The sequence below is a fragment of the Lindgomyces ingoldianus genome, assembly GCF_010093535.1.
Source record: "Lindgomyces ingoldianus strain ATCC 200398 unplaced genomic scaffold BDR25scaffold_16, whole genome shotgun sequence".
Lineage (NCBI taxonomy): Eukaryota > Fungi > Ascomycota > Dothideomycetes > Pleosporales > Lindgomycetaceae > Lindgomyces > Lindgomyces ingoldianus.
Window position 1 is genome coordinate 975,213 of NW_022985177.1, and position 21,938 is coordinate 997,150.

Below are 21,938 nucleotides of genomic sequence, written 5' to 3' on the forward strand. Positions count from 1 at the left end.
TTGTGGTACTTAGCTAGCATTAGGCGCTAGCTGCATTTAGGTTTTTAGTAGAATTAAACACTATCTACCTCTAGTAGTTAGTAGTAAGTAGAAAATAAGTAAAGACGTTTTATAAAGGCTCTATAAGCTAGATTCTATAATATTATATGCATCTATATAGTTTGTAGGTAGTTAGGAATAGCATTATAGTACTTAGCTAGCATTAGGCGCTAGCTGCATTTAGGTTTTTAGTAGAATTAAACACTATCCACCTCTAGCAGTTAGTAGTAGGTAGATAATAGACAGAAACGTTTTACAAAGGCTCTATAAGCTAGATTCTGTAATATTATATGCATCTGTATAGTTTGTAGGTAGTTAGGAATAGCATTGTAGTACTTAGCTAGCATTAGGCGCTAGCTGTATTTAGGTTTTTAGTAGAATTAAACAGCACCCGCCTCTAGCAGTTAGTAGTACATAGATAATAGATAGAAACGTTTTACAAAGGCTCTAAAAGCTAGATTCTGTAATATAGTATGCATATGTATAGTAGGTAGTTAGGAATAGCATTGCGCACTTAGTAAGGCGTGCTAGCTGCATTAAGGCTTTTTATAAAATTAGATAGTCTTTATCTATAGCTGTAAAAACAACAATATGCTGTATTTTACGCTAGGGCTGCTTATTAGGGTGACATAATTGCATAGAATACTATACCTAGAACGTAGGCGTAGATAAAATGCCTATGTAATAGGCTAGTGCCTAAGATTATTAGCTAGGATTAACTAGCAGCATAAGTAGAAGCATATTGCTGTAAACTATAGTATATCTCTGCAAACTGTAGTACACAGCTAGGATAATTAGAGAAGAGGTAGGTTAGAAAAAAGTTGCAGTAACCTTTTTCTAGGCCCCCCCTCTAACAGAGTAAGACCTAGTAGCGCTATGCTAGGATATTAATAGCCCTACCTCTAGACTATATGTAAGTTAGTTAAGTACTTCTAAACTTTATTTAATAGCAAGAAGATTATTCTTTCTCTTTATTAAATTTACTATGTTATTAAGCATTTGCCTACTACGCTAAGCTATTACAGCCTACTATTTAGGCAAGAGGTGTAAGCGTTAGCGCACAAGATAATGTAATAAGGGGTGTGCTGTTACTACGCTAACTAGATTTAGGCAGTTTTAAAATTTAAAAGTGTTAATAAGCAGTAAAAGCCTTTTAATTATTAACTATTATAATATTATTTACATTATGCTATCTATTAATCTCTTTAAAAAGCCTCTAGGCAGGCTAAGGGAATTTCCTATAACAGCAGCAGCAGTAGATGCTAGGAAGAAACGCAATTAATAATAATACTTACAGCAACGCTATCTTTAGAGGCTTGCTAATTTTATTGCATATAAGCCCTAGATTTTTACAGATGTACCTACTAAAACACTTATAAAAATTAGCCTTTAGACAACTATTTAAGTTCTAATTTCTTAGGAGAATAAACTTTAACAAACTACCTAGTAATAAAATCTGTAAATAAACTGTCTACTACTAGCTACACATTTAATAACTAGCAAAGATGCTAAAGTTGCTAGACAGATTTAACAGATTTAAGTAAGTAAAAGAGAGGCAAATATTAAGTAGAATAAATATAAAATTATAATTTTAAAATAATTAGATAAGATAGATAGAATAACTATAAAGATTCTACTTAAGATGCGGCTAGGCAGAGGAGCAGAGAAGGTTGTAGGGGTAGGCGATATGGTCAAGCTAACGACTAGAGAGGGTCTAGAGGTTGCTAGCAAAGTAGGCAAGAAAGGCAGGGAGAGTAATAACAAGTTATAACATTCTTGCTACCTGCTAGTCTTACATAAGCTAAGGAAGCGTTATATAAAAAGCAAGTTAACAAGGTAGTAAGATCTAAATAAGGTAGATTAAACAAGTGTATTGTAAGGTCTAAGAAGCTTAATAGAGCTCTAAGCTGACTATATACTGTACAAGATAGAAGCTATGCCTAATGAGTGAATAGTGCAGTACATGGGTATGATATCGCGTGAGACACGTGCGACACTAACTACAGGATATAGAGCACAAAGGGGTAAGCAACCGCATCCTGCGAGAGCTAGGGTGGGTGGTAGTAGTGCGTGGAAACCAAGATAGTCCACAAAATAGTGAATTATCCCTCCGCGGTGTGGAAGACTTACTGCAGATGCGCAATAAGTTAATGTCTCTTTAGAAAACTCTAGTAGGGTTAATTAGGATAATATTCCACAGTTACAATAGCATATAGGTTAAGCGTTGCTCAGGTATTATTAGGGAGAGCTGATAGTAAGATCTATGAAATGATTAGCGTAACATGGAACACAAGCAAGTTGGTAACATAAGCAAGTTAGTAGCTGTCACGGTTATGTTACAGCTATCCAACCCCTGAGTACCCTAAGGGCTTGGCACGGGGTATATAGGCTCCTCGGCCTCCGTACCTCTGCCTCTAACCCTAAGGTTTACTCTTGTTACCCCCTATCCTGCATTCCCTCTCTGTGACCTGTGTTTCCTGCTTAATACCTCTCACATTATAAACCTTTACATATCCCCTTAGGATAAGCAGTCTGCACAGCGCAGCTAGAGGAAGCTTAACCCTATTAATTTTAATAGCAACAACGCTTGCTATAAAACAAGCTAAGTTAAACAAGCTTAGGCACCGCAACTAATAGAAGATGCAGGTACCCCTTATCCTTAATTATTAGCTTGCAAGCCGCCCATCCACTAAGCCGCCCATCTACTAAGCCGCCTATGCCCTGTTATTAATCTGAGCCCTTACTGGCTACTTTGCGTACGCGCACTAATTAAGCGTTTAAGCTCTCGAGCGGATACAGTGGTGGTGGTGGTAGTGGTGGTTGAATGCAGGATTGTTGTTAGCTGCACTAGCGCCAAGAACCTTGTGTTTCAGCGCGAAGCACCTTGTGTTTTAGCAAGAGGTGCAGCGCAGACAGCTTTATAATGCAACTGCCCTTAAGCCCTAGGTGGCTTTGGGAAGTACCTAGGAAGCCTCTAGGCCGTATCCGGATCGCCTTTGGGCCTCCTAGATGGCTTTAGGCTACACCTGGTTTGCCTCTAGGCCGTATCTAGATGGCCTATAGGCCTGCAATTGCCTGCTGGCTTTGCGAAGTTGCATTACTGCCAGATGGTCTTCGGGCTGTATCCAGATAGCTGTTGGCCTATACCTGGATGGCTTTAGACTGCACCTAGTTTGCCTCTAGGCTGTATCTAGATCGCCTTCAGGCCTCCTAGATAGCTTTAGGCTACATCTAGTTTACTAGCAAACTATGTAAGGTTTAGCAACTAAATTTTTTTAAACTAACCTTAGCTACCTCTTTCTAAGGGCTTAGAACGCGCCCTAAGAAGGAGAAGAATAAGTAAACTATCCCTACTATTAGCCCTATCCTATAAGCTACTACCTACCTTAGCGAAGGCAGGTAAGAAGGAAGGGTGGGACATAGAGGTTCCTCCTTAGGGAGATCTCCTATTAAAGTTAACTTAGTCGCACTAGTACTGGACAGCGTACAGGCTGTTACTAGATAGCCTACAGGCCCTACTAGATTGTAGTTGCTTTAAGCTGCGGCTTGCAATTACACTAAGCTGCAGCTCTACTGCACAGAGATTTAGACAACATTAGACAGGCCACGCCTAATTAAGTCTAGTTGCATGTACAGCATTACTGCCTAGTGCTATTACATATGCCTTTGTGTATTCTAGCAAAGCAATGCCTTGCAGTTCTTGCTAAGCCTGCTAGCTTGTGCAACCTCCTGTGCTGTACAGCCCTTATAGCAATGCTCACCAGCCTAGAAGCTTATAGCTGTAGTAATGTACACCCTTACAATAAGCTTAACACCTTATTTGTAAGGATGTAAAGCGCTTAATCCCTACTTTACATAGTTACGCTAGAAGTTAAGCCTAACGTCCCTTAATTACACATATCTAGCACTGTCGCTGCGAGGTCTGGCCACCTTGTGGTAGCAGTGCAGAGCCGCGACACCAGGTTGCTGTGTCTACCTGTTATGTTGCTAGCCTACATAGTTAGCATCCTGTCCTACTTATAACATTTGTGTCGCCATCTATCTCCTTTAGCTCCTTTAATAATTAACCTTTAGCTAGAAGAGCTCTTAGTGTTAAATTTAAGCTTGCTACTGCAAGGCTGTCTAGCTCTGTGAGCTTACTAAGCACGTCCCGTACAAGCTGAGTACGCCTAGCGTCCTGCTATCCATGCGATAGCTCTCTGCCTAATATGGTATGCCAGAGAGGTGGGGAAACACGCGTACAGCTTAGGGAGCTGTCACCCACGCTCGCACCTAACTACTAGCATAGCAATGCTCCTAGCGAATAGCAACTCCCCTCAAGCATTTTGCGTACAGAGAAAGAACTGGCGGAACACCGCCCAGTTCGGCATCTAATTGCTGTAACTATACACTAGGGCACATGCAGGCTTTGCATGGTATCTTCAAACGCTCAGCGCGCGGAGATAGCCCGGTGCGGGAACGGTACATCTATGGATACCCTCTAATGCCTGCAGGTATTAACTACCTTAGGACCTTTAAAAGCAGACCTTAACTAAATAGTAAGGATGTAAAGTTGCAATTTTAGGTTGCTTATATTTAAGTAGGCTGTTTAATTACAGGCTATCTGCTTTATTTAGCCTCTAAAGGTCTACTAGGCTTAACCTAATAAGAACGTCCTACTGCAGCACCTGCAGCGCCAGCAATAGCGTTCTAAAGCACCTAGTTGCACTTCTCCTAACATAGTTTTTCCTCACTAAGGTTTTCCGGAGTTCAGTCACCAGGGATGGGTACTGCCCAGGCGTGACCCGTACGGTCACCACCGCAGGTCCGCCTATGGCTAGTGCAAGCTTTGTGGCTAACTATGTACTCTTTTTTCCTACTAGGTTTTTAATAAGGCTAGTCACGCTACTTTTGTACATAGAATTTAACACTACCTATCTTTTTCTAGGTCTCAGGACGAGCCCTAAGAAGAGGGGAGGCTATGTCACAGTTATGTTACAGCTATCCAACCCCTGAGTACCCTAAGGGCTTGGCACGGGGTATATAGGCTCCTCGGCCTCCGTACCTCTGCCTCCGACCCTAAGGTTTACTCTCGTTACCCCCCTATCCTGCATTCCCTCTCTGTGACCTGTGTTTCCTGCTCGATACCTCTCACAGTAGCCTTACTAACTTTGCGCAACGCGTTAACTATTAACTACTATAGCTTAACTAACTACTTTTTAATTATGTTTAAATAAAGCAGGTATTATTCTTACTATCTAAGCCCTTAATTGCGCACAAATTAAAAGCGTAAATTGTGCTGCAGCTATGTTTAACATGCTCTAATTAACTCTAAACAACTAACGCGCTAGTTAACCTACATAACATAATTACTAGCTTAACTTAAAAAAGCTTACTAAGCTAAAAAAGAAGTTAATTATTAGACATATACTTAACCTTAATTTACAAAAATTCTTGCCTAGCCTAAACACTGTGCAAGTTATAGCTAATAATTTACTTACTGCATGTAGTGCTTAGCTAGTAAAAAAAAACTAGCTACTAAACTTTATTAAGCATATAAATAGCCTTACTATATGTTTTAATTAACTATATAACTAGCAGCAAGCTCTATGTAAGAATCCTAGGATAATACAGACCTAGTTTAAGCTTATACAGTGTACACAGGCTACCTATAGAATCTTAGACAAGGATACCTTTAACTTTAATAAAGCTAGCTTTATAATAGGCTAAATAACATCTTAAATAGTTATTACTAGCTTAGAGAAATATTATTAGCCTAAAGTAGTATAACTAAGTAATTATAAGTAGGTTATAGTTATTTAGAGAATTAATGCTATAAAGTAGGCTATTCTACTATACATTATTTTTAAGGCCTAGTACCACCTATCTGCCTAGTATAAGGATTAGGATATTCTAGGCAACTAGAAGATTAGTATAAGTAAGAATAAATAAACTAACAATAATTTTAGAGTTGCTTAGCTAAGGCACTTTATTAAGCATACTAAGAATAAAATAGTAGGCGCGCGCTAACTCTTAGTTTTAGATAGTTATGTAAGCTATTACTTAGCTATATTTAAAAACCTCTATAAAAAGAATAATATCTACATGCTTTATATACCTTTACATTTATTACATTTTTTTTAACTACTTAATGTTAGCTGCTTTTTACTATTAAAGTGTGTGTATAAAAATAAAATTAATAGCTTAGTTTACTACTATATAAAGTATATTACTAAGCTTAAATTCTTGCCTTTTTTTAAAGTAGCTTTTAAAAAGGCCTTTATACTAAAGAATATTTATGTAAGTTTTAAAGGTGTAGGGCTAGTCTTACTTACACTAAAAGCAGTACTATTTAAGCTTAATATAGTTGTTTATACGCCTTTACTACTACTACTACTTTAACTAAAGGCTCTCTAGGTGTTATAAACACTAAGTAATATATATAAACTTAAGGCGCAGTTAACTCTACTTTATATAAGGATTTAACAGCATTAAAACTTATTTTTTATATAAATGCTTTAGTTGCTAGATTATTTTACTAAAGGCGCTAAAATAGTAATGTATTTAGCTCTACTACTATGTAATTAGGTCTTTACTCTTTAAAAAGCTAATAAAGCTGTAATAAAGTAAAAAGTGTGTAAAAAAAGGCAGATCTAAAGGCATAAAAATATAATAATTAAAGAAGGTGTAAATATAGTTGCTTAAAAAGACACGCAGTAGCTAGCAGAGCAGAGTAGGCAGCAGGCTGTATTAGCATTAGGGTAAAGTTAACAGGCTCTTGCGCGCTGTAGTTACTGTAGAGAGCCTAGTTATAATTCTTACACATGTAAAAAAAATACTATAGACGCTACTTTATCTTAGATACTTATATTTTTATAGTATTTTAATGCGTTATTAAGTTGTGTTGTTTTAAAGGTAGAGAAAGTTAGTAAGGCTACTAACTTGCTTATGTTACTAACTTGCTTGTGTTCCATGTTACTCATCTAAAATCTGTAGATACGGCATTTGAATCACTCTTGATCAACATATAATTCTTTAGTGCTAAATCCTCTATACTATAAGATTAATTAACTTTATATGAATCTGTTAGTAGTACGCAAGGTGTCAAAACATTCTATATCTATAATCTCTCTAATTAGATCTTTTGCTTTCTTATCTCTATCTTGCTTTAAAAGTTAGTCTGAATTACCTGAATCTTTATAGAAATGCTAGCAATTAAATACAAGTATAAGAATGTAATAAGTGTTATAATTAGATCGTAATTATAGCCTCCATAGACTCATAAAGTCGTGACTGAAATTGGAAAAGGCGATACTAGGGCTAAAGATTCTTGTAGATTAAGAAGAGCATCCTTGTTAAGATTATCTTGCCCACACTTTTAAAAGGAAAGTATAAACGAGCTTAGGGGCCAAAATCTAGGCCACTTAGTGCCAGAAACTAGGCTATATGTCAAGAACTGGGCCACCAAAGTGGCCCCAATCTGGGACAACTGGCTTCCCAGATTCAGGATTGCTCAGGCTTGCACAGCCACAAGCTCAGGTTACTTAGTCATCGCTTTGTTTCAAATCCTCGTACGCTCAGGTTCGAGGGCGGAAATGGACTTTGGTGAGGTCAGTTTTCCCCTAAGAGTATATCGCATATTGGGCTGCGGTTTGTATGAAAACCCCGGTGCCGTTCATCGTTCGAATGCATATTCCCAACTAGGTACTAATTCCCCTCATTTGCTTGGCGGCAGGGAAACGTCTTCTTATTGTGTGTGAGCCCCAGGGCATTTCATCGCTGACTAAACTTACAAATTAACTATAACGCAAAGCAGGTTGTCCTAATGATTTTAGATGCAGTCTTTCTCTGCTTCCCTCCATCTGTAGCAGATCCCTGAAGTCATATGCGCCACCCCCGATTGTTGTTCTCCTTCACGAGTCTTCTGTCCATTCGATCTAATCCCTTTCTGAGATGCCCTAGCTCGCCTTGCTTATTCAAGAGCAGTCGAGACTGGAGTATTTAACCTGGCAATATATGGTACAGCACACACCGTTATCGACCAATGCGTTGTCAGCTTGAGTTAATGAACGCCTTATAGCTACGTTGCTGGCCACTTTGCCAAGCTTATTAGATGCATTTTCGTTTGAAAAAGGAGTTTTAATCTCGTGATCTGGATACACTCGGTTTGTGGAAGTCATTGTGGAAGTCAACAATGGAACCCCCACCTGCTTAAATGAGCCGTTTCATTGCTAGTTTTGAATTAAACTAAATCCATAAAACTCACCCATTTCTAATATCCCATGCGTCAAGCCTAGTCTCACAAATGCACCAACCTGCCTAAACAATCCACCCCAACCATATTACACCCTGGTTCATCAAACATCGCCCCTCTCACGCTCGAACAACCCCAACCACTGACCCCTCAAAACCCACTGCCGTTCTTCTTATCCATCCTCTCAACCCCCTTATCAACAACCATCTTACTAAACCTCTTCGCCCGATCCTTCAACCTGGTACTCCGCTGCGCCGCCTTCCGTTCTCTTTCCTCCTCATCTAAACCCGTCATCGTCGCCATCTGCTCCGTAGGCACAAAGTCGCTGAAATCCAAAGTCTGGTGCTCATGCACATTCGAGGAATAATGTGGCAGCGAGTGCGTGCTAGTCGGCGGCGACGGTTCCGAAGGTTCCGAAGATAGCAGAGTCTGGGATTGGGGCGGAGTCACAGGATTTCCGCGTAGCGGGTGGATTTCTGGGCTCGGGAATGCGTTTCGTTGAAAGGGGGATCGAGGTGGGAGGGACAACGCTTCTTCGCTGCGGGAGAAACCCTGCGCGGGTTTTAGGTGTGGGGGGAGCTGGGGGGGTCCAGAGATGTTGCGGTTTGGGGACGTGGAGAAGCTAGGTGGAGTTGGGAGAAGAGTAGGGGAGGATAGATATGCTTTCTTTGGAGGGGGGATAGGTTTGCGTGTTGGGGTTCGTGCTGGGGATGTAGATGTAGGGTTCTTGTCCGGGTCCTTGGAGGATGGGGGTTGGCTGGACGCCTTTTTTGGTGGACGGCCGGATGTCCCTACGGGATGCGGAATTATTCCAATTTCCTGGTTTCCCATGCTCATAGCTTGGTTGAAAGGATTCGGTCCGTGATGCGTGCGCTCAGTGACGATTTTGGGTTTCTCACTTAACCTCGTCTTCCCCTTCTCCATGATCCCAGCAATTGCGGATTGCCATTGATTGGAAGCTCTCCTTTTTGGCTTTGGAGGTTCTCCAACCGGCTCAGATGCACCTACCTTTCCGAGGATATCTCCAAAGGTCTGCTTTGGAGGGGGTTTCTGAGGGCTTTTCTTCTGATCCGCAACAGTCTCCACGGGCTCAGCAAGGCCGCTCGCACTTCCTAGAGCTGCAAGCTCATCGTCGACATTTTTCTTGGCCCATATTTCTCGCTCGGGAGTTGGTGAAGATGGTGGAGAGCTGTTTGCCCAAGTTTCCATTTCGGGGGGAATTATCACGACACTATGACCCCTGGAGAAATTGACATGCTTCGGGGATTCCTTTCGCTTTGCTTTGTCTTGCGGGGTAGTGAGGGCGGAAGGACTCATTGCGACGGTGGCCCAGAAGTTGTTGTCGTAGCTGAGGAACGAGTGTTGAATTTGGGTGGGGTAGTTCAAATGTTCGTGGATGATGTGGTGCCTGGCGGCCCTGACAAACGCAAGAACCACTCAGGAGTCTAGACACCGAATTTTCGGCTATACAGTCACAAATAGGCCAAATAGGGTTCGTGAATGCAGAGAATTGTGCGTAACGTAAGTCTGGTGACTAACGAAGTATGATGGCCTGTTCACAACGTGAGCGATATTGAATGTGAGTACACATTACATTTATTAACCACCCAAGCCAGGGTGAGGTAGACATACCTCAGAGGGTGCAAAAGCTATTGCGGGACAGATGAGGAAATGATTGTGTCTAAATAGAGTTCTGGAGTCGGTGAAGTAAGCGAAATCTAGACGGGCTGTCTTGGCGTCGCTTAATGTTTGCTTCTGGTGGCGTTCGGGGAACGAATATATCACGTGATACTCTCTTGGTTGAGCCTGACTCCTGATTTGACTTTCGTGTGCCTAAACCGCAAGGCGTAAAGTCCTGGTGTTCGCTCGGAAGCGGCTGGCAGTGAGAATGGAGGAAGTCCTGGGATTTCACCTTCCATCCATCCCACCATCAAAGTTTATGCAACTCGTGGACACTAGCATGATCGATTAGATCATTCCGAGAATTCGAGCACCGAAGTTGCGGCCAGGAAGTCGGCTTCAATAACATCTTGTAATATCTTTGGAGCTTTGGATGTAAATAGAGTTGGTGAGGAGTGAGCATGTCTCGTAAAGGCAAGTAGGGGCTTGAGGATGGGGGAGTACGTCCCCTTAGAGAGGTCCTGTAAGCTTGGTTGGTGCAGCGGAAGTATGTTGTTGTATTAATTATGTTGATTTGATGGAGCCTCTAGGGTAGCCATGGTAAAAAGAGAGGTACAGGCACTAGTAGATGGTGGCTTGGCCTGGTTACAGATCCAAACTAAGCTAGCTGAAAGTTTGTATTGTAAAGTTTGAAGAGCTCACTATTTGCTGCACGAGATAGGGGTTTGCCCTGATGAGAAAGGGACCAATCTCAATGAACGACTAATGTATGGGTGCAGTGTCACGTACGATATATTGTAGAGAGATGGGAAGGCATATATATCTGGGACAACGGCACGCTATCAAAACACAACGCTGTATACTCCGAAATGGAGTAAGTAGCACTATTTCGAGGTGCAGCACCCGTGAATGATGTTAATATAAAGCAAAAACAAACCCTAGCCGCGACGGCGCGTCCAATGCATCATTATGCGCGCCGAACTACCGATGGTAAACTATCGAAGCTGAATCTTAACAAGGAGTGTTATTCTCTCGCTTTGCGTAGCGAAACCCCTACTAAAACAGTTATGCCTAGGCAAACCAATGTCTTAAGACCTGCGCTGTGTGTTAAAACGCGCCTGGTGCTGGGGGTCTCTGGGTAAGATACTTCTCTTTACCCTAAGCGGGATTATACTAGATGACACTGTTACACCTACGATATTCTATTTAAACTATATTGTATCGTATTTTGCTATATTATAGCTTTTCCACTGGAGTCTTTACTCTAGTATGATTATTAACCTTTAAGAACTTCTATTAACGTACTTCATGGGCGAGTTGCTCACACACCTAAGTCGCTTACTTTTGCTAAGACCCTACTAAACCACCCTTCCTACACTAATGCATTCCCCATAACACTACTTAGACGCGCTAAAAGAATGTTAGATATAGCTTACACTCTAAGCTTTTAAATAAGACATAAAACTCTTAAAAAAATGTGCTATAGCTATATACAGAGTCTTATAAAAGATAATAAATAACTATAGCGCTAGACAACCTTTATAAGCTAATTCTACAGCTAAATTATAAAGGCTAGGTAATAAAAAAAAGCAGGTAATTATTAAGACTATACTTAAGCTATATGCGTAAGAAATTTCCCCTTAGATAGTATTTATAGCTAATATAGCTAATTCTTTACACGCTAAGTGTAATCTAGGCTATGTTTGCATAAACTAGCCTAGTATGTTTATAAAGCGTTATTTAGAGCTTAAAGTAAAGTTTTAAGCGTAAGTATAGTTAAAAAATATCTAGCTAATTATAAACCCTATTTTACTAAAGTTATACATGTTATTATTCTAGATACTATACTTAGCTTTAATATTCTCTATAAGGCTAAACCTGCCCTAAATTACTCTAAGACTCTTATAAAAAGCTCTCTTATAGTTATACTTACACTTAAACATTACTTTAAGCTCTAAATAACACTTTATAAACATACTAGGCTAGTTTATGTAAACATAGCCTAGATTATGCTTAGCGCGTAAAGAATTAGCTATATTAGCTATAAATGCTATCTAAGGGGAAATTTATTGCGCATATAGCTTAAGTATAGTCTTAATAATTACCTACTTTTTTTTATTACCTAGCCTTTATAATTTAGCTGTAGAATTAGCTTATAAAGGTTATTTAGTGCTATAGTTATTTATTATCTTTTATAAGACCTTATACATAGCTATAGCATATTTCTTTAAGAGTTTTATGTCTTATTTAAAAGCTTAAAGTGTAAGCTGTATCTAACATTCTTTTAGCGCGTCTAAGTAGTGTTGTGGGGAATGCATTAGTGTAGGAAGGGTGGTTTAGTAGGGTCTTAGCAAAAGTAAGCAACTCAGGTGTGTGAGCAACTCGCCCATGAAGTACGTTACTTATAAAAATCTTTTAACCAAGCTTTAAAAGCTTGCTATAATACTAGAACTTATTATTAGCTTCATCTTTGCTGTACAATATTAATTTATGTAAGAGTTGCGTAAGTTATAAACTTTAATAAAAATGAATACTAATTCTAGCTTACACAAAACAACTCTGTACACTCTCTATGCAATAGTTATAATATAATTTACCTATGCTAATATAGCTGTGCAAAGTCTTAGCAAGTAGGACAATCTTAGCTCTACAGCCTTGTAATCTAGCTTAACCTTAGTTATGCCTCTAGTTAGCTAACTTAGATCTTTAAAAACAGCAATAGAATTCGCTACCTTATAAGTAAGAAAATACTCTTGCTCCGCATGCCCATAACATTGCTTAGCTATAATTACAGCTGTATCTTGCAGCCAGTAACTCCCTTAACGCCGACTGCGTTATAGCCGGCTCCAAAACCGGCCAGCCTTGCTCAGTCCACCACCTTCATTTCGAAAACGCTCCTGCAGTCTAATACCACGAACCATGCGAGGTCAGCCGCTCTAACTTACAGGTGCGAATAGAAGACATCGCTCAGGAGAGTGTCCTGCAAACAACTTTATACGTACTGTGCTACAGCTTCTAGTATAGGTGCTCTTTATAAGCTTAGTGGAGGGCTCAGAGACCTCTCATCCATGCTATATAGCCCTACAAACTACTAAATCCCTATGATCGCACGTATCATACTTTGGTTGCAGTGAGAATCCACATAGCATGGCCAGAGATGTATGAATGCTAGTGGACATATGCATCCACAGACGAGGCTGGATCCGCAAAGTGGCTTCTGCTATGCCCATCGTGGAGCTGGATCTCTTTGACAGCTAAGCTCTACAAAGCACTCGCGGTGCTATTGTTGCTAAGGATAGGAAGTAATTCGATGCCTGTTCCGAACAGGACCGCCTGAGCGCAAGCTCAAATGCTACCATCCTCATAGTGAACTTTAGTTAGCCCCCCCCCCCTTAAAAACAAGTAATCCATACACATCACTTCTGGAACTCGCAATAGTGGGTCTCCTCTATCCACGATGAGGCCACCCTTACCAGGTCATGCAGAATCACATCAAACTCTTATGCTGCTACAAGGGCAAGATCTATGCCTGGGATGTTGTTAATAAATTTTTTAAATAAGAGCAGTAACTCCTGCTCTAGTAAATCCTACAATTTTCCCAGCGACGACTTTACCAGGATGGCATTTGAGACAGCGAGGGCGGCGGACCTAAGATACGGAGTAATGTATCTATGACTACAAGTACGCACTATCCCATCTGATAGCTTCGAAACCTGCTTCTACATTAAAATAACCGGCATTGTCTGCTGTGTTAAGGCCTAGATCTCCACTGGCATCCCCATCTGCAGTATTGGCTCATTGACGCAATTTTCCTCTGCGGTAGCGCTAGTTCCGTTGGCGCAATGGGCTCGCTCTGCGCTACTGCGTCTAAGAGTGCTATGACTAAGGTTGGTATCTAAAATGCCTAAAAGGTGGGATTATCATCTGTTTGAGCCTTGCATGAACTAGAAGAATTACGCCGTAATACTGTTTAGGTGTGTGCGATAGCAACAGCTAGAGGCTGTAGGCCTGCGGCTTTCCCTATTAAATAAAGATAGAGGGAGATTTGCTGACATGCTTTTCTTTAACTTACGCTGCAAGGCTAAGAGAGTGTACGCCACAGTGTTAGACTAGATTAACGCTTCATAAGAAGCGCAATGTGAAATAGAGCAATACACGGGTTAATGAACGAATGTATTGAGCCGTATATAGCTTCTAGATTGTAAAAATGTATAGGAGAATAGCGGCCGTTTCGTATATCCCAAGCCCCAGCGTGATATAGACCAGATTCCTGCCACTTGTTGCCCTATAGTGCTTTCGGTGCTCCATATCTCGCTCCTTGCTAGCTTCCTTCCATAACCTTCTTTGTTATAGTTTAATATTCATCATTTCCCTTCCGCGAGCGTACACCAGTGATGAGCGCTTTCACAATATCCAAATCTAGATATAGAACATCGTATCCTTTAGCCTTGGATGGATCTCGACATCACCAGCACTAGGCTGCCCGGCTCCTCCAGCCGCCGAGGTTCCAGTCACAGACGGGGCCGCACTTGGTGATGGGGTGTCGAACAAATTGGCCAAGTAGCATCGCGCGCGCTCACACGCGAGATCAGCGTAGTACGCGGGCGGGCATAGACTAACAGCCTTGGTCGCGCGGCCGAACAAGTAGCACATGTTATGCGTGAGATCTTCCACGATATCAGCGATGTTCTGGAACGGGGGTGGAATCGCTTTTGCATAGGTCTGCCGGAAAATCTCGTCATGCACAATGTAATAGTGGCATGGGCGTGCGGTTCCCTGAAGTGCGGCGTGCGCCTGTAGGAAGAAATCCCAGTTCCGCGCTTCAGTCACCCCGCGGTCGACGACGGTGCCGGGTTTAGTATTGCCAGACCTGTCGCAGCCTTGCTCAGTAGTGGGGTAGAATCTCGTTTTGTGCCGCTTGCCACAGATTACGATGGTGAAGCGTGGAAGGCCTCTTTTAGTGTCGGCTGCTGAGTACACTCGTTCGCATGCGCGGCGGAGTTGGGGAAGCTCTTTCTCGAGGACCTTGTTGTACTGACCTTCGGAAACTCCGTCGCGGTAGACAAGAATATTTTCGGGGAGAGCGGTGTGTTTACCTTTGGTCTTCCAGAGGTTAAGGCGAGACTTGAGCATCTCCTCTAGGTCGTCCACGTCCTCCTGCCTCGCGCGTTGGATGCGCAGGGTTGCGGGCCATTGACCTAGGAACCGGTCAATAGAAGCTACCATTGCGGAGACAGAAGGCGCGTTAGAAGAAGAACCAGGTGAAGGGTGTGTGACGTCAATGCCAACAACCATTGTCTTGTTCTGGTTGACGATGCCGAGGTTCTTGTTCTCCACGATCTGATTGATGCCGCCAAGCTTAAGGTTGAACTTCAAAGCGACATTGGCCATATATTGGTCGCGGCCGCGGTCTTTGGCTAGTTTAGAGCCCACAGAGCAGACAGTGTGGATGCCATAGTCCTTATCAGCCAGCGTCTTGATGCGCTTATATAGTGGTATGTCGGCCTCGGGCAGAATAATAAAAAGGAGATTCAAAGCTCCAGCGGCGCGTTGTAAGGTTGAGCCGATCGCAGGGTCATCTGGGGTCTGAATTTGGAGGCGTTGACCTACTAATGGTGGAGCGGCGTCGACGCCGATTTTCCTCAAGGCTTGATGAAACTCATTCATTACAGTCCTTACGCTTTGCAGGTCGAAGGAGTCACGTGTTCGGGGGAGCGAGATTAATAGGTATGACCACTTGGTAAGTGAGGCGCTAGTGTTGAATTTAATATCGATCATATTCCAACTACCGAAGCGTGGGTCGGCGGCCTTGTTGTCCTTGTAGATGACCTTCGGGCCAACGAGGATGCGACCGGGGACTTTGATGAGTCCTGGAGTGACCTTAACGCCAAAAGAACGCTGGACGATGTTAGTATGTCGTATTTGGATGTGGGGGGCGGGGGGGGGGAGGACGTACCAAAAGCACATTGGAGTTCTCATTGAGACCAACAGTCTGTACACCCTCCCCAACAATCGAGGCCGCATTCTCCCATGGCTTTCGAACAGCGTGGCGAATCATCTGCTGCGTTTGGGCGCCATTGAGTTTCGACTTAGAAGGCTGACCCGGCAAGACAATGCAGACTTCTGCTGGGAGATACATCGGATTCTCACGGTTGCCGCAGTTGATCAGCGGAAGTTCGGGATGTTGCAGGACTTGATTGTATGCTGCGTCGCCATCAGTTACATCGAGGGATGGATAGGCAAAATAACGTACTTTTTCTAAAAAACTCAAACACACTGATGTACTTCCCAGAGCTAGAAGCTGCTGAGCTCTCTGGTTTGGCCTTGCCTTTGCCCTTACCCTTCCCTTTCGGGTCTCCCTTGGCTTCCGCCTTGGGTGCACTAGAAGAGCTGGCTTCATCATCAAGCCAGAACTCGATATCTTTGGCGCCTGCCCCATGGTTTCTAACGCGAGGTGGGTGGGCCATGCGATGTCCATCATCCTTCCTAGCAAGTCCAAAGATAGTCTTGACTCGGGGAATTACTTCATTGGCTTTGTTGCGCTTCTCGGGCAGATGCGTGGTTTGCACACGAACTGATTTGAGAAATTTTTCCAAGGCGACAGTGTTGCGAACTCCGTAATTGTTCATGAGCGCCAGTAAAGGACCAGCGTGGTAGAAAGCTCCATAGCTAACATTGATATTGACCAGGATGCGACAAGTCGCAACGCGCACGCTCGAAAAGAACCCCCGAATGACTTCTAAGCCAGAGCCGAGATCTCCTCTTGCGGCGTTCTGGTTCAGAGAAAAGCTTTTTGTCGATCCAATCGTGGCAAGGTTGTTTGCGGACTTGGCATAGTGGTTCAGAAAGATATTCAGAGCCTGCGTCAACTCCTCTTTGTCTCCAAACGACTGGCCAAGATTCGTGGAGTTCAGATAGTCGATCAACTCGGCCGTACTTAAAGTCTTCGAATAAAGGACGCGAACCGTATATGTAGTGGCTCCAGCCGCCGGCTCGTCTTCGCCTTCGGAACGATACTGAACCTCGATGAAGGTCTCGTTACGCGGAAACTTAGTTTTGGAGACAAGGGTAGACCGGAAGTCAGTTGCAAGGTTTCCCTGGTGAGCTGCCAATTCTGTCGACAGGAGAAGTAGCTGCATGAGCCGGAAATGCTTCCTGCCGGCGGCCTCTGGCTTGATCTGGATGTCGTACCGATGCAGAATCATGCTTGATGGGGGCAATAACTCGACGTAGTTTGCTGTGAGTTCAACTTTGGCACCCTTGGTGCCATATCCGGGACGGCTGGGGAAGTCTTCGGTTAACTTTAAGCTTCCAAGATTGAGGGTCTTCTTTGTTGTTGGATGCAATGCGTCTTCAACTTTCGCAACTTTGGGATCTTGACTTTGAGGGTTGCTATAGACATGGTCAGTGTGTCATACGACTACACTTTGCTGCGTAAGGCTCTATCTTACGAGAAGACCTGGATAGCTTGCTGGCCACCACCATGCGGCCCTCCATACCCTCCTCTAGACCCACCTCCGCGATCTCCACGGGAGCGGCCACCACCGCCGCCCTGGAAGCCACCTCGCTGTCTACCCCCGCCACCTCTGTACTTATTCGACATGGTACTGAATAGCTGAGTGAGGCACGAACAAAATATAAGATACGATATGTGAGGCTAAATCTACGACGAATGTGGTGGTGAAGGAGGTGGAAGGCTGAAAGATGGACCCGCTGAATGATGCTACCAAACTAGCCAAGATAAGCTGCAAGCGACCCCGATACCTACTGGAGTTTGACGTGCGCCCCCACGTCATTTGCGCGTCCAAAGCGTACTGTAACACGACAGGCAACAACGAACCGCGTGATCGCTCACACCACAGCACTGATTTCCTGGGTCATCGTAGCTCACTGTCACGAGCAGGTTTGAGCTCGACCGGATGCGTCTTTGTGGGGGCCAGAATGGACAGAAAATGATCAGCCGAAAACAGCCAGGCTTCAGCTTGACAGGATGCGTCTATACCAAACGTAAATAGACAAATAATAGACGGCTAAATACAGCAAGGCATAGGGCAAAGAAGTATTATGTGTATGACAGCAGCCACCCACTCGCGATCGCTAGGTTGTATTGCCTGTGGTCAGCCACGCCTCTCTAAGTTTGCAACAATAAGCTGCCATAATATCTAGCCTATTATAAGGCCGGTTTTTGTTAAGTTGTAGGTACAGTAGTGTTTAACTTTATAACTATTTAATTTTTAATCTTTATGGGATGCGCTAGAGCAGCAATAACCATGCATGTTAGTATTTGTGTGTTCACGTTCTGCCTATAATCATACTAGTTTCTAGAATAATTATTATGTGAGTGCTATACTCCAGAGGAGTAGAGGATAAAGCTGAGTAAATGAGGACCTGATTGCTCTATGGAGGAACTCCGGAGGGCAGCTTTTTCGGAAGCAAATTCGGACTATAGACTAACCCTAGTGGGGCTGGTTAGTTCAGGCATTTGTGTGTTTACTCTCTAACTTAGGTCGAAGTCAGCCTCATTGCACCGCCTTGAACAGCGGCTTTGCGCACTAATCGTCCATAGAGAGCGATGTCTTAGGAGAATACGAGAGCAATTCCTATAGGTGCCATTTATGTGCGCGTCTCGCTGTCTATTCCGACAGGTACCATAGTCTAAGTTGGTAAGTGAAGGAATATGTTCTAAGATGGCAAATAATCCGTGTGGCAAGCCTTGCTTTCTGCAGGTTCAAATTTGTTTCCTGGACCTCGCGTCCACTAAAACAGAACCGATGTCAGCCCGATACAAAGTTCTATAAAGTGAAACCCTTGTTTGCTACCTTTGCTCCATATTGCCTGAACTGCCCTCCAATTCAGAGTCCGGTGCATCGCTGTCAATATATGATGTCGGTGATGTAGATACGGGAGCCTCGAATATGCCATTGGCATAAACACCTCAGGCACAGGGCTGTCGTTAGGAAATGCCGTTTGCGTAGTGTGTGCCATGACTTTGGAAGATATGTAGGATACATTTTACAGGAGGGCGACTGGAGTATATATATACCCCGGTAATTAGCAGGAAATACCGCGCCTCGGCAGGCGGCCGGGATTGTGAAGGCACTCCATGGAGGCCCGAGGGTCCCCAACAACGCACTGAAAAGCACAGTGCTGGTTAATTATAACTTGAATATTGCTAGAGCCATTCGTATTGACGAGTTAGAAAAATCTCCTTGGAGAAGCCTAACATTGAACGAATACAATGCTTACAGAACAGAGAAGAATTCTCATTTGCTCTTGATTAGCGGAACAAGAAAGACATGACCTCTTTTAAGACGATACCTCTGCGAGCTCAGTACCATATTTGGTGAGGCATATCCGTTGCAAAGGGAAAGCGACATGTCCGTGATAGACGTACCACTTGATTATAGAAATAAATGTGCTGCTTTTGGTGGGAAAGACTTTGGGAATTTGACAGCGACAGCCAGCGGAGGACACATGGATGGTGCCATCTCGCTAGAACGCGAGTCATGCGCGCCTCCTCTGCCAACGGGTGGGGAAGCTCGAGCATCATTCACAGCTCCGCGAGGCTTCCGCCCAACAGCCATGGGCCACGCCCCAATGTCTCTCCGACGCTAGAAATTGCAGTGTTGAGATGGGCCCCATTGAAACCCCCCTTTCGGTAGAGTTACACACGCAGTACTTATTCTGGCCTTCACATGGCTACCTGCAGGCGAGCAAACGCGGCGATCGCCGGGCAGCCCAGCACTCCGTCTCTGCTTCGCGCACAGAGCTATCCATAACCTTCAACACTCTTGATGGCCCAGGATAAATAATGATAGGCAATAGTGCCACGGTGCGTTTGTCACGCGCATACGTTTGATGTAGATTTTACCCCTCATTTGAACAGACATTCGTAACCAGTCGCTCGGAGTGCGCATGCAATTGGCCTAATTCGATATTTTCACTCACCACCAGCATGAGTCCACAACCTTCTCTGGCGACACTTTCACAATAATACCTTTTTACCTTCTTCCTCCCACCTCCCACCTCCCACCTCCCACCTCCCACCTCCCACCTTCTTCCTCCTTCCTCCCACCACCTGCCTCCTTCCTCCCCTCTCCGGTCTCTTTCCCCCATCTCCTGCCTCCTGCCTCCTGCCTCCTGCCTCCTGCCTCCTGCCTCCTGCCTCCTGCCTCCTGCCTCCTGCCTCCTTCCTCCCGCCTCCTACCTCCTGCATCTGAACAGATACGGACCGCCTCCGGGTCCTCAAAGATAGCATGGCTTACACAAGGAAGCAAGTCGTGACTTGCATCAGCATCATAGTGAGTCTCCTAGTACAACATCCCCCCACAACTCGCTGACGGGCACTCAGTACATCATCTTTAGCACAGCCTTGTCTGGCTACGCCTCATCCCGCCTCAACAGACTTTCAATCCCCGTCTCCTCGTCGCTCTCCGGCTTCACGACCGCGCTCCCCATCATCGCCGGCCTGCTTCTCGAAGGCAGCTACGACCTCACTCGCCGACAAGAACGACGCCATCGTCTGCCTCGTGGCGCCACGACCCGTCCCCCGCTTGTCATTGTCGCCAACACCATCATCTTCATATACTCGACCGTCGTCATCACCCTCCTCGGCACGCATGCTGCCCCGCCTTCCGGGCTGAACTGCGGCCTCGAGGGACGGTGGAGAGAGCTGTTTAAACAAAAAGACAGTGAGGCTATTCGGACGATTCAGGATGCCTTCAAATGCTGCGGGCTCCTCAATCCGCACGATCAGGCCTGGCCATTCCCGGACAAGACCCACAACGCCCATGCTTGTGAGGAGGCGTTTGGAAGAACAAACGGATGCCTTAATGCATGGAAGGGCGAGGAGCAGCGCGTGGCTGGCATTCTAATGGCTGTTGTGGGGCTGGTCTTTGTCTGGCAGGTACGCACACGCACACGCCGCCGACACCCTTCCAACTATGGCTTGCACCTGCTAATATTTCCATAGTTCGCAATCATAATAGTCTCCACTCGGCAAACCTCGTGGCTCCGCCGCATCCTCCCTGGTCGCTTCTCCCCCATGATTGCTGACGAAGAACACGGCAGTCCTAATGGCCAACGCCGCGCAATCCAACATCTTCCAGACTTCAACCGCTACTCCGACAACGCTGTCGCCGAAGTGGATGACAGCGAGGAAGAAGGCGAACCCCAACGCGCAATCGAGGCAAGTGACAGGGATGTGGAGCCGATTAGGAAAGCTGTGGCTGGTTCTGGAAATGCAGAAGAACCACTGCATTCTGCTACACAGAATGAGTGGGCGAGGCAATGATGGATCCATGGCTACGCTGCAAATTACGGTTCGGAATCAGCGGAGCACGCTAATGCAAGTACCATGGGCTTAGCGGGAGGGTTCACAGGTAATTAAATGCGCTCGAGAGAATGCCATAACCCCTGACCTCTTTCCTTCCAAAATAATATTGCTGGTAGAATAAACTATAGGTTTCTCAACCCCAATGATTCGGTATCTTCTTTCTTTTACTGTAGGTTAGCGATCGAAGTGCGTTGGTAGCTTCTGTGCAACTACTGTAGTTGCCGATCCTCGCTGACAACTAGTATTTACCAAAGTTATATACAACATAATGCTAAGTTCTAACAACTCAGAACTCTCCTCCTACTCCACGATGATCTAGCTCTCCTCACCACATTCCATTTACTCTTCGCCAATCGGGGGCCTGTAGCGGATGTTCGCTATCCGCGGTGAAGTAGGTTGGGTGAAGCTAGCTGCTAGCTTACCGATGAAGATTTGCGAGACATGTGTGTGTGTATTGCTTTGGGTCTCAGATTTTGATTTAAAGTCATTCCCTTTGACCCGGATTTTCCTATAGAAGTGTTCATTCTACCAGCACTCGCCCCCTTCATCTAACACTGTAACGTATCATGAGGTAAATATCCCATTTCCTAGCGCAGAGAGCATGATTTGGGTGGTGTAAGTTTCTGCCAACAGTTGCATGTACAAAAAGAACCTACTTTCACGACCCCGGTACTCCTTTGCTATTCATTCGCTGGCAGACAACCATTAAAT

At 44.3% G+C, this 21,938-nt stretch overlaps 5 protein-coding genes across 5 annotated transcripts; 3 read left to right on the top strand and 2 right to left on the bottom strand.

Annotated features, from left to right (window-relative positions):
• Window positions 1-2,002: 2,002 nt before the first annotated feature.
• BDR25DRAFT_355282 (uncharacterized protein) lies at window positions 2,003-2,427 on the top strand (the record flags this gene model as incomplete). The annotated part of the gene is made up of 4 exons (XM_033695432.1): window positions 2,003-2,018; window positions 2,053-2,154; window positions 2,282-2,340; window positions 2,398-2,427. The coding sequence occupies 4 exons, from the start codon at window positions 2,003-2,005 to the stop codon at window positions 2,425-2,427; spliced, it is 207 nt and encodes a 68-aa protein (XP_033547641.1).
• A 5,037-nt stretch (window positions 2,428-7,464) lies between these two features.
• Window positions 7,465-8,084, top strand: BDR25DRAFT_355285 (uncharacterized protein; the record flags this gene model as incomplete). The annotated part of the gene is made up of 4 exons (XM_033695433.1): window positions 7,465-7,487; window positions 7,520-7,772; window positions 7,887-7,944; window positions 7,981-8,084. The coding sequence occupies 4 exons, from the start codon at window positions 7,465-7,467 to the stop codon at window positions 8,082-8,084; spliced, it is 438 nt and encodes a 145-aa protein (XP_033547642.1).
• A 338-nt stretch (window positions 8,085-8,422) lies between these two features.
• Window positions 8,423-9,943, bottom strand: BDR25DRAFT_343031 (uncharacterized protein; the record flags this gene model as incomplete). Its single annotated transcript, XM_033693790.1, has 2 exons — window positions 9,905-9,943; window positions 8,423-9,824 (listed from the first exon to the last, which is right to left on the bottom strand). Exon 2 carries the CDS (start codon window positions 9,587-9,589, stop codon window positions 8,423-8,425), a length of 1,167 nt encoding a protein of 388 aa, XP_033547643.1. The 5' UTR covers window positions 9,590-9,824; window positions 9,905-9,943.
• A 4,129-nt stretch (window positions 9,944-14,072) lies between these two features.
• BDR25DRAFT_303777 (putative RNA interference and gene silencing protein) lies at window positions 14,073-17,590 on the bottom strand. The gene is made up of 4 exons (XM_033690076.1): window positions 17,344-17,590; window positions 16,146-17,284; window positions 15,849-16,096; window positions 14,073-15,790 (listed from the first exon to the last, which is right to left on the bottom strand). The coding sequence occupies exons 1-4, from the start codon at window positions 17,493-17,495 to the stop codon at window positions 14,312-14,314; spliced, it is 3,018 nt and encodes a 1,005-aa protein (XP_033547644.1). The 5' UTR covers window positions 17,496-17,590; the 3' UTR covers window positions 14,073-14,311.
• A 2,335-nt stretch (window positions 17,591-19,925) lies between these two features.
• BDR25DRAFT_261987 (uncharacterized protein) lies at window positions 19,926-21,393 on the top strand. The gene is made up of 3 exons (XM_033686739.1): window positions 19,926-20,193; window positions 20,244-20,798; window positions 20,865-21,393. The coding sequence occupies exons 1-3, from the start codon at window positions 20,149-20,151 to the stop codon at window positions 21,183-21,185; spliced, it is 921 nt and encodes a 306-aa protein (XP_033547645.1). The 5' UTR covers window positions 19,926-20,148; the 3' UTR covers window positions 21,186-21,393.
• The last annotated feature ends 545 nt before the right edge of the window (window positions 21,394-21,938 follow it).

Excerpts from the sequence above, each read along its gene's own strand:
- BDR25DRAFT_303777 (XM_033690076.1), bottom strand. The coding sequence starts at position 17,495 with ATGTCGAATAAGTACAGAGGTGGCGGGGGTAGACAGCGAGGTGGCTTC. Across the intron at positions 17,285-17,343 it reads CAAGCTATCCAGGTCTTCTC|CAACCCTCAAAGTCAAGATC; the intron begins GTAAGATAGAGC and ends CCATGTCTATAG. Across the intron at positions 15,791-15,848 it reads AGAACTCCAATGTGCTTTTG|CGTTCTTTTGGCGTTAAGGT; the intron begins GTACGTCCTCCC and ends AACATCGTCCAG.
- BDR25DRAFT_261987 (XM_033686739.1), top strand. The coding sequence starts at position 20,149 with ATGGCTTACACAAGGAAGCAAGTCGTGACTTGCATCAGCATCATA. Across the intron at positions 20,194-20,243 it reads TGACTTGCATCAGCATCATA|TACATCATCTTTAGCACAGC; the intron begins GTGAGTCTCCTA and ends ACGGGCACTCAG. Across the intron at positions 20,799-20,864 it reads GGCTGGTCTTTGTCTGGCAG|TTCGCAATCATAATAGTCTC; the intron begins GTACGCACACGC and ends ATATTTCCATAG.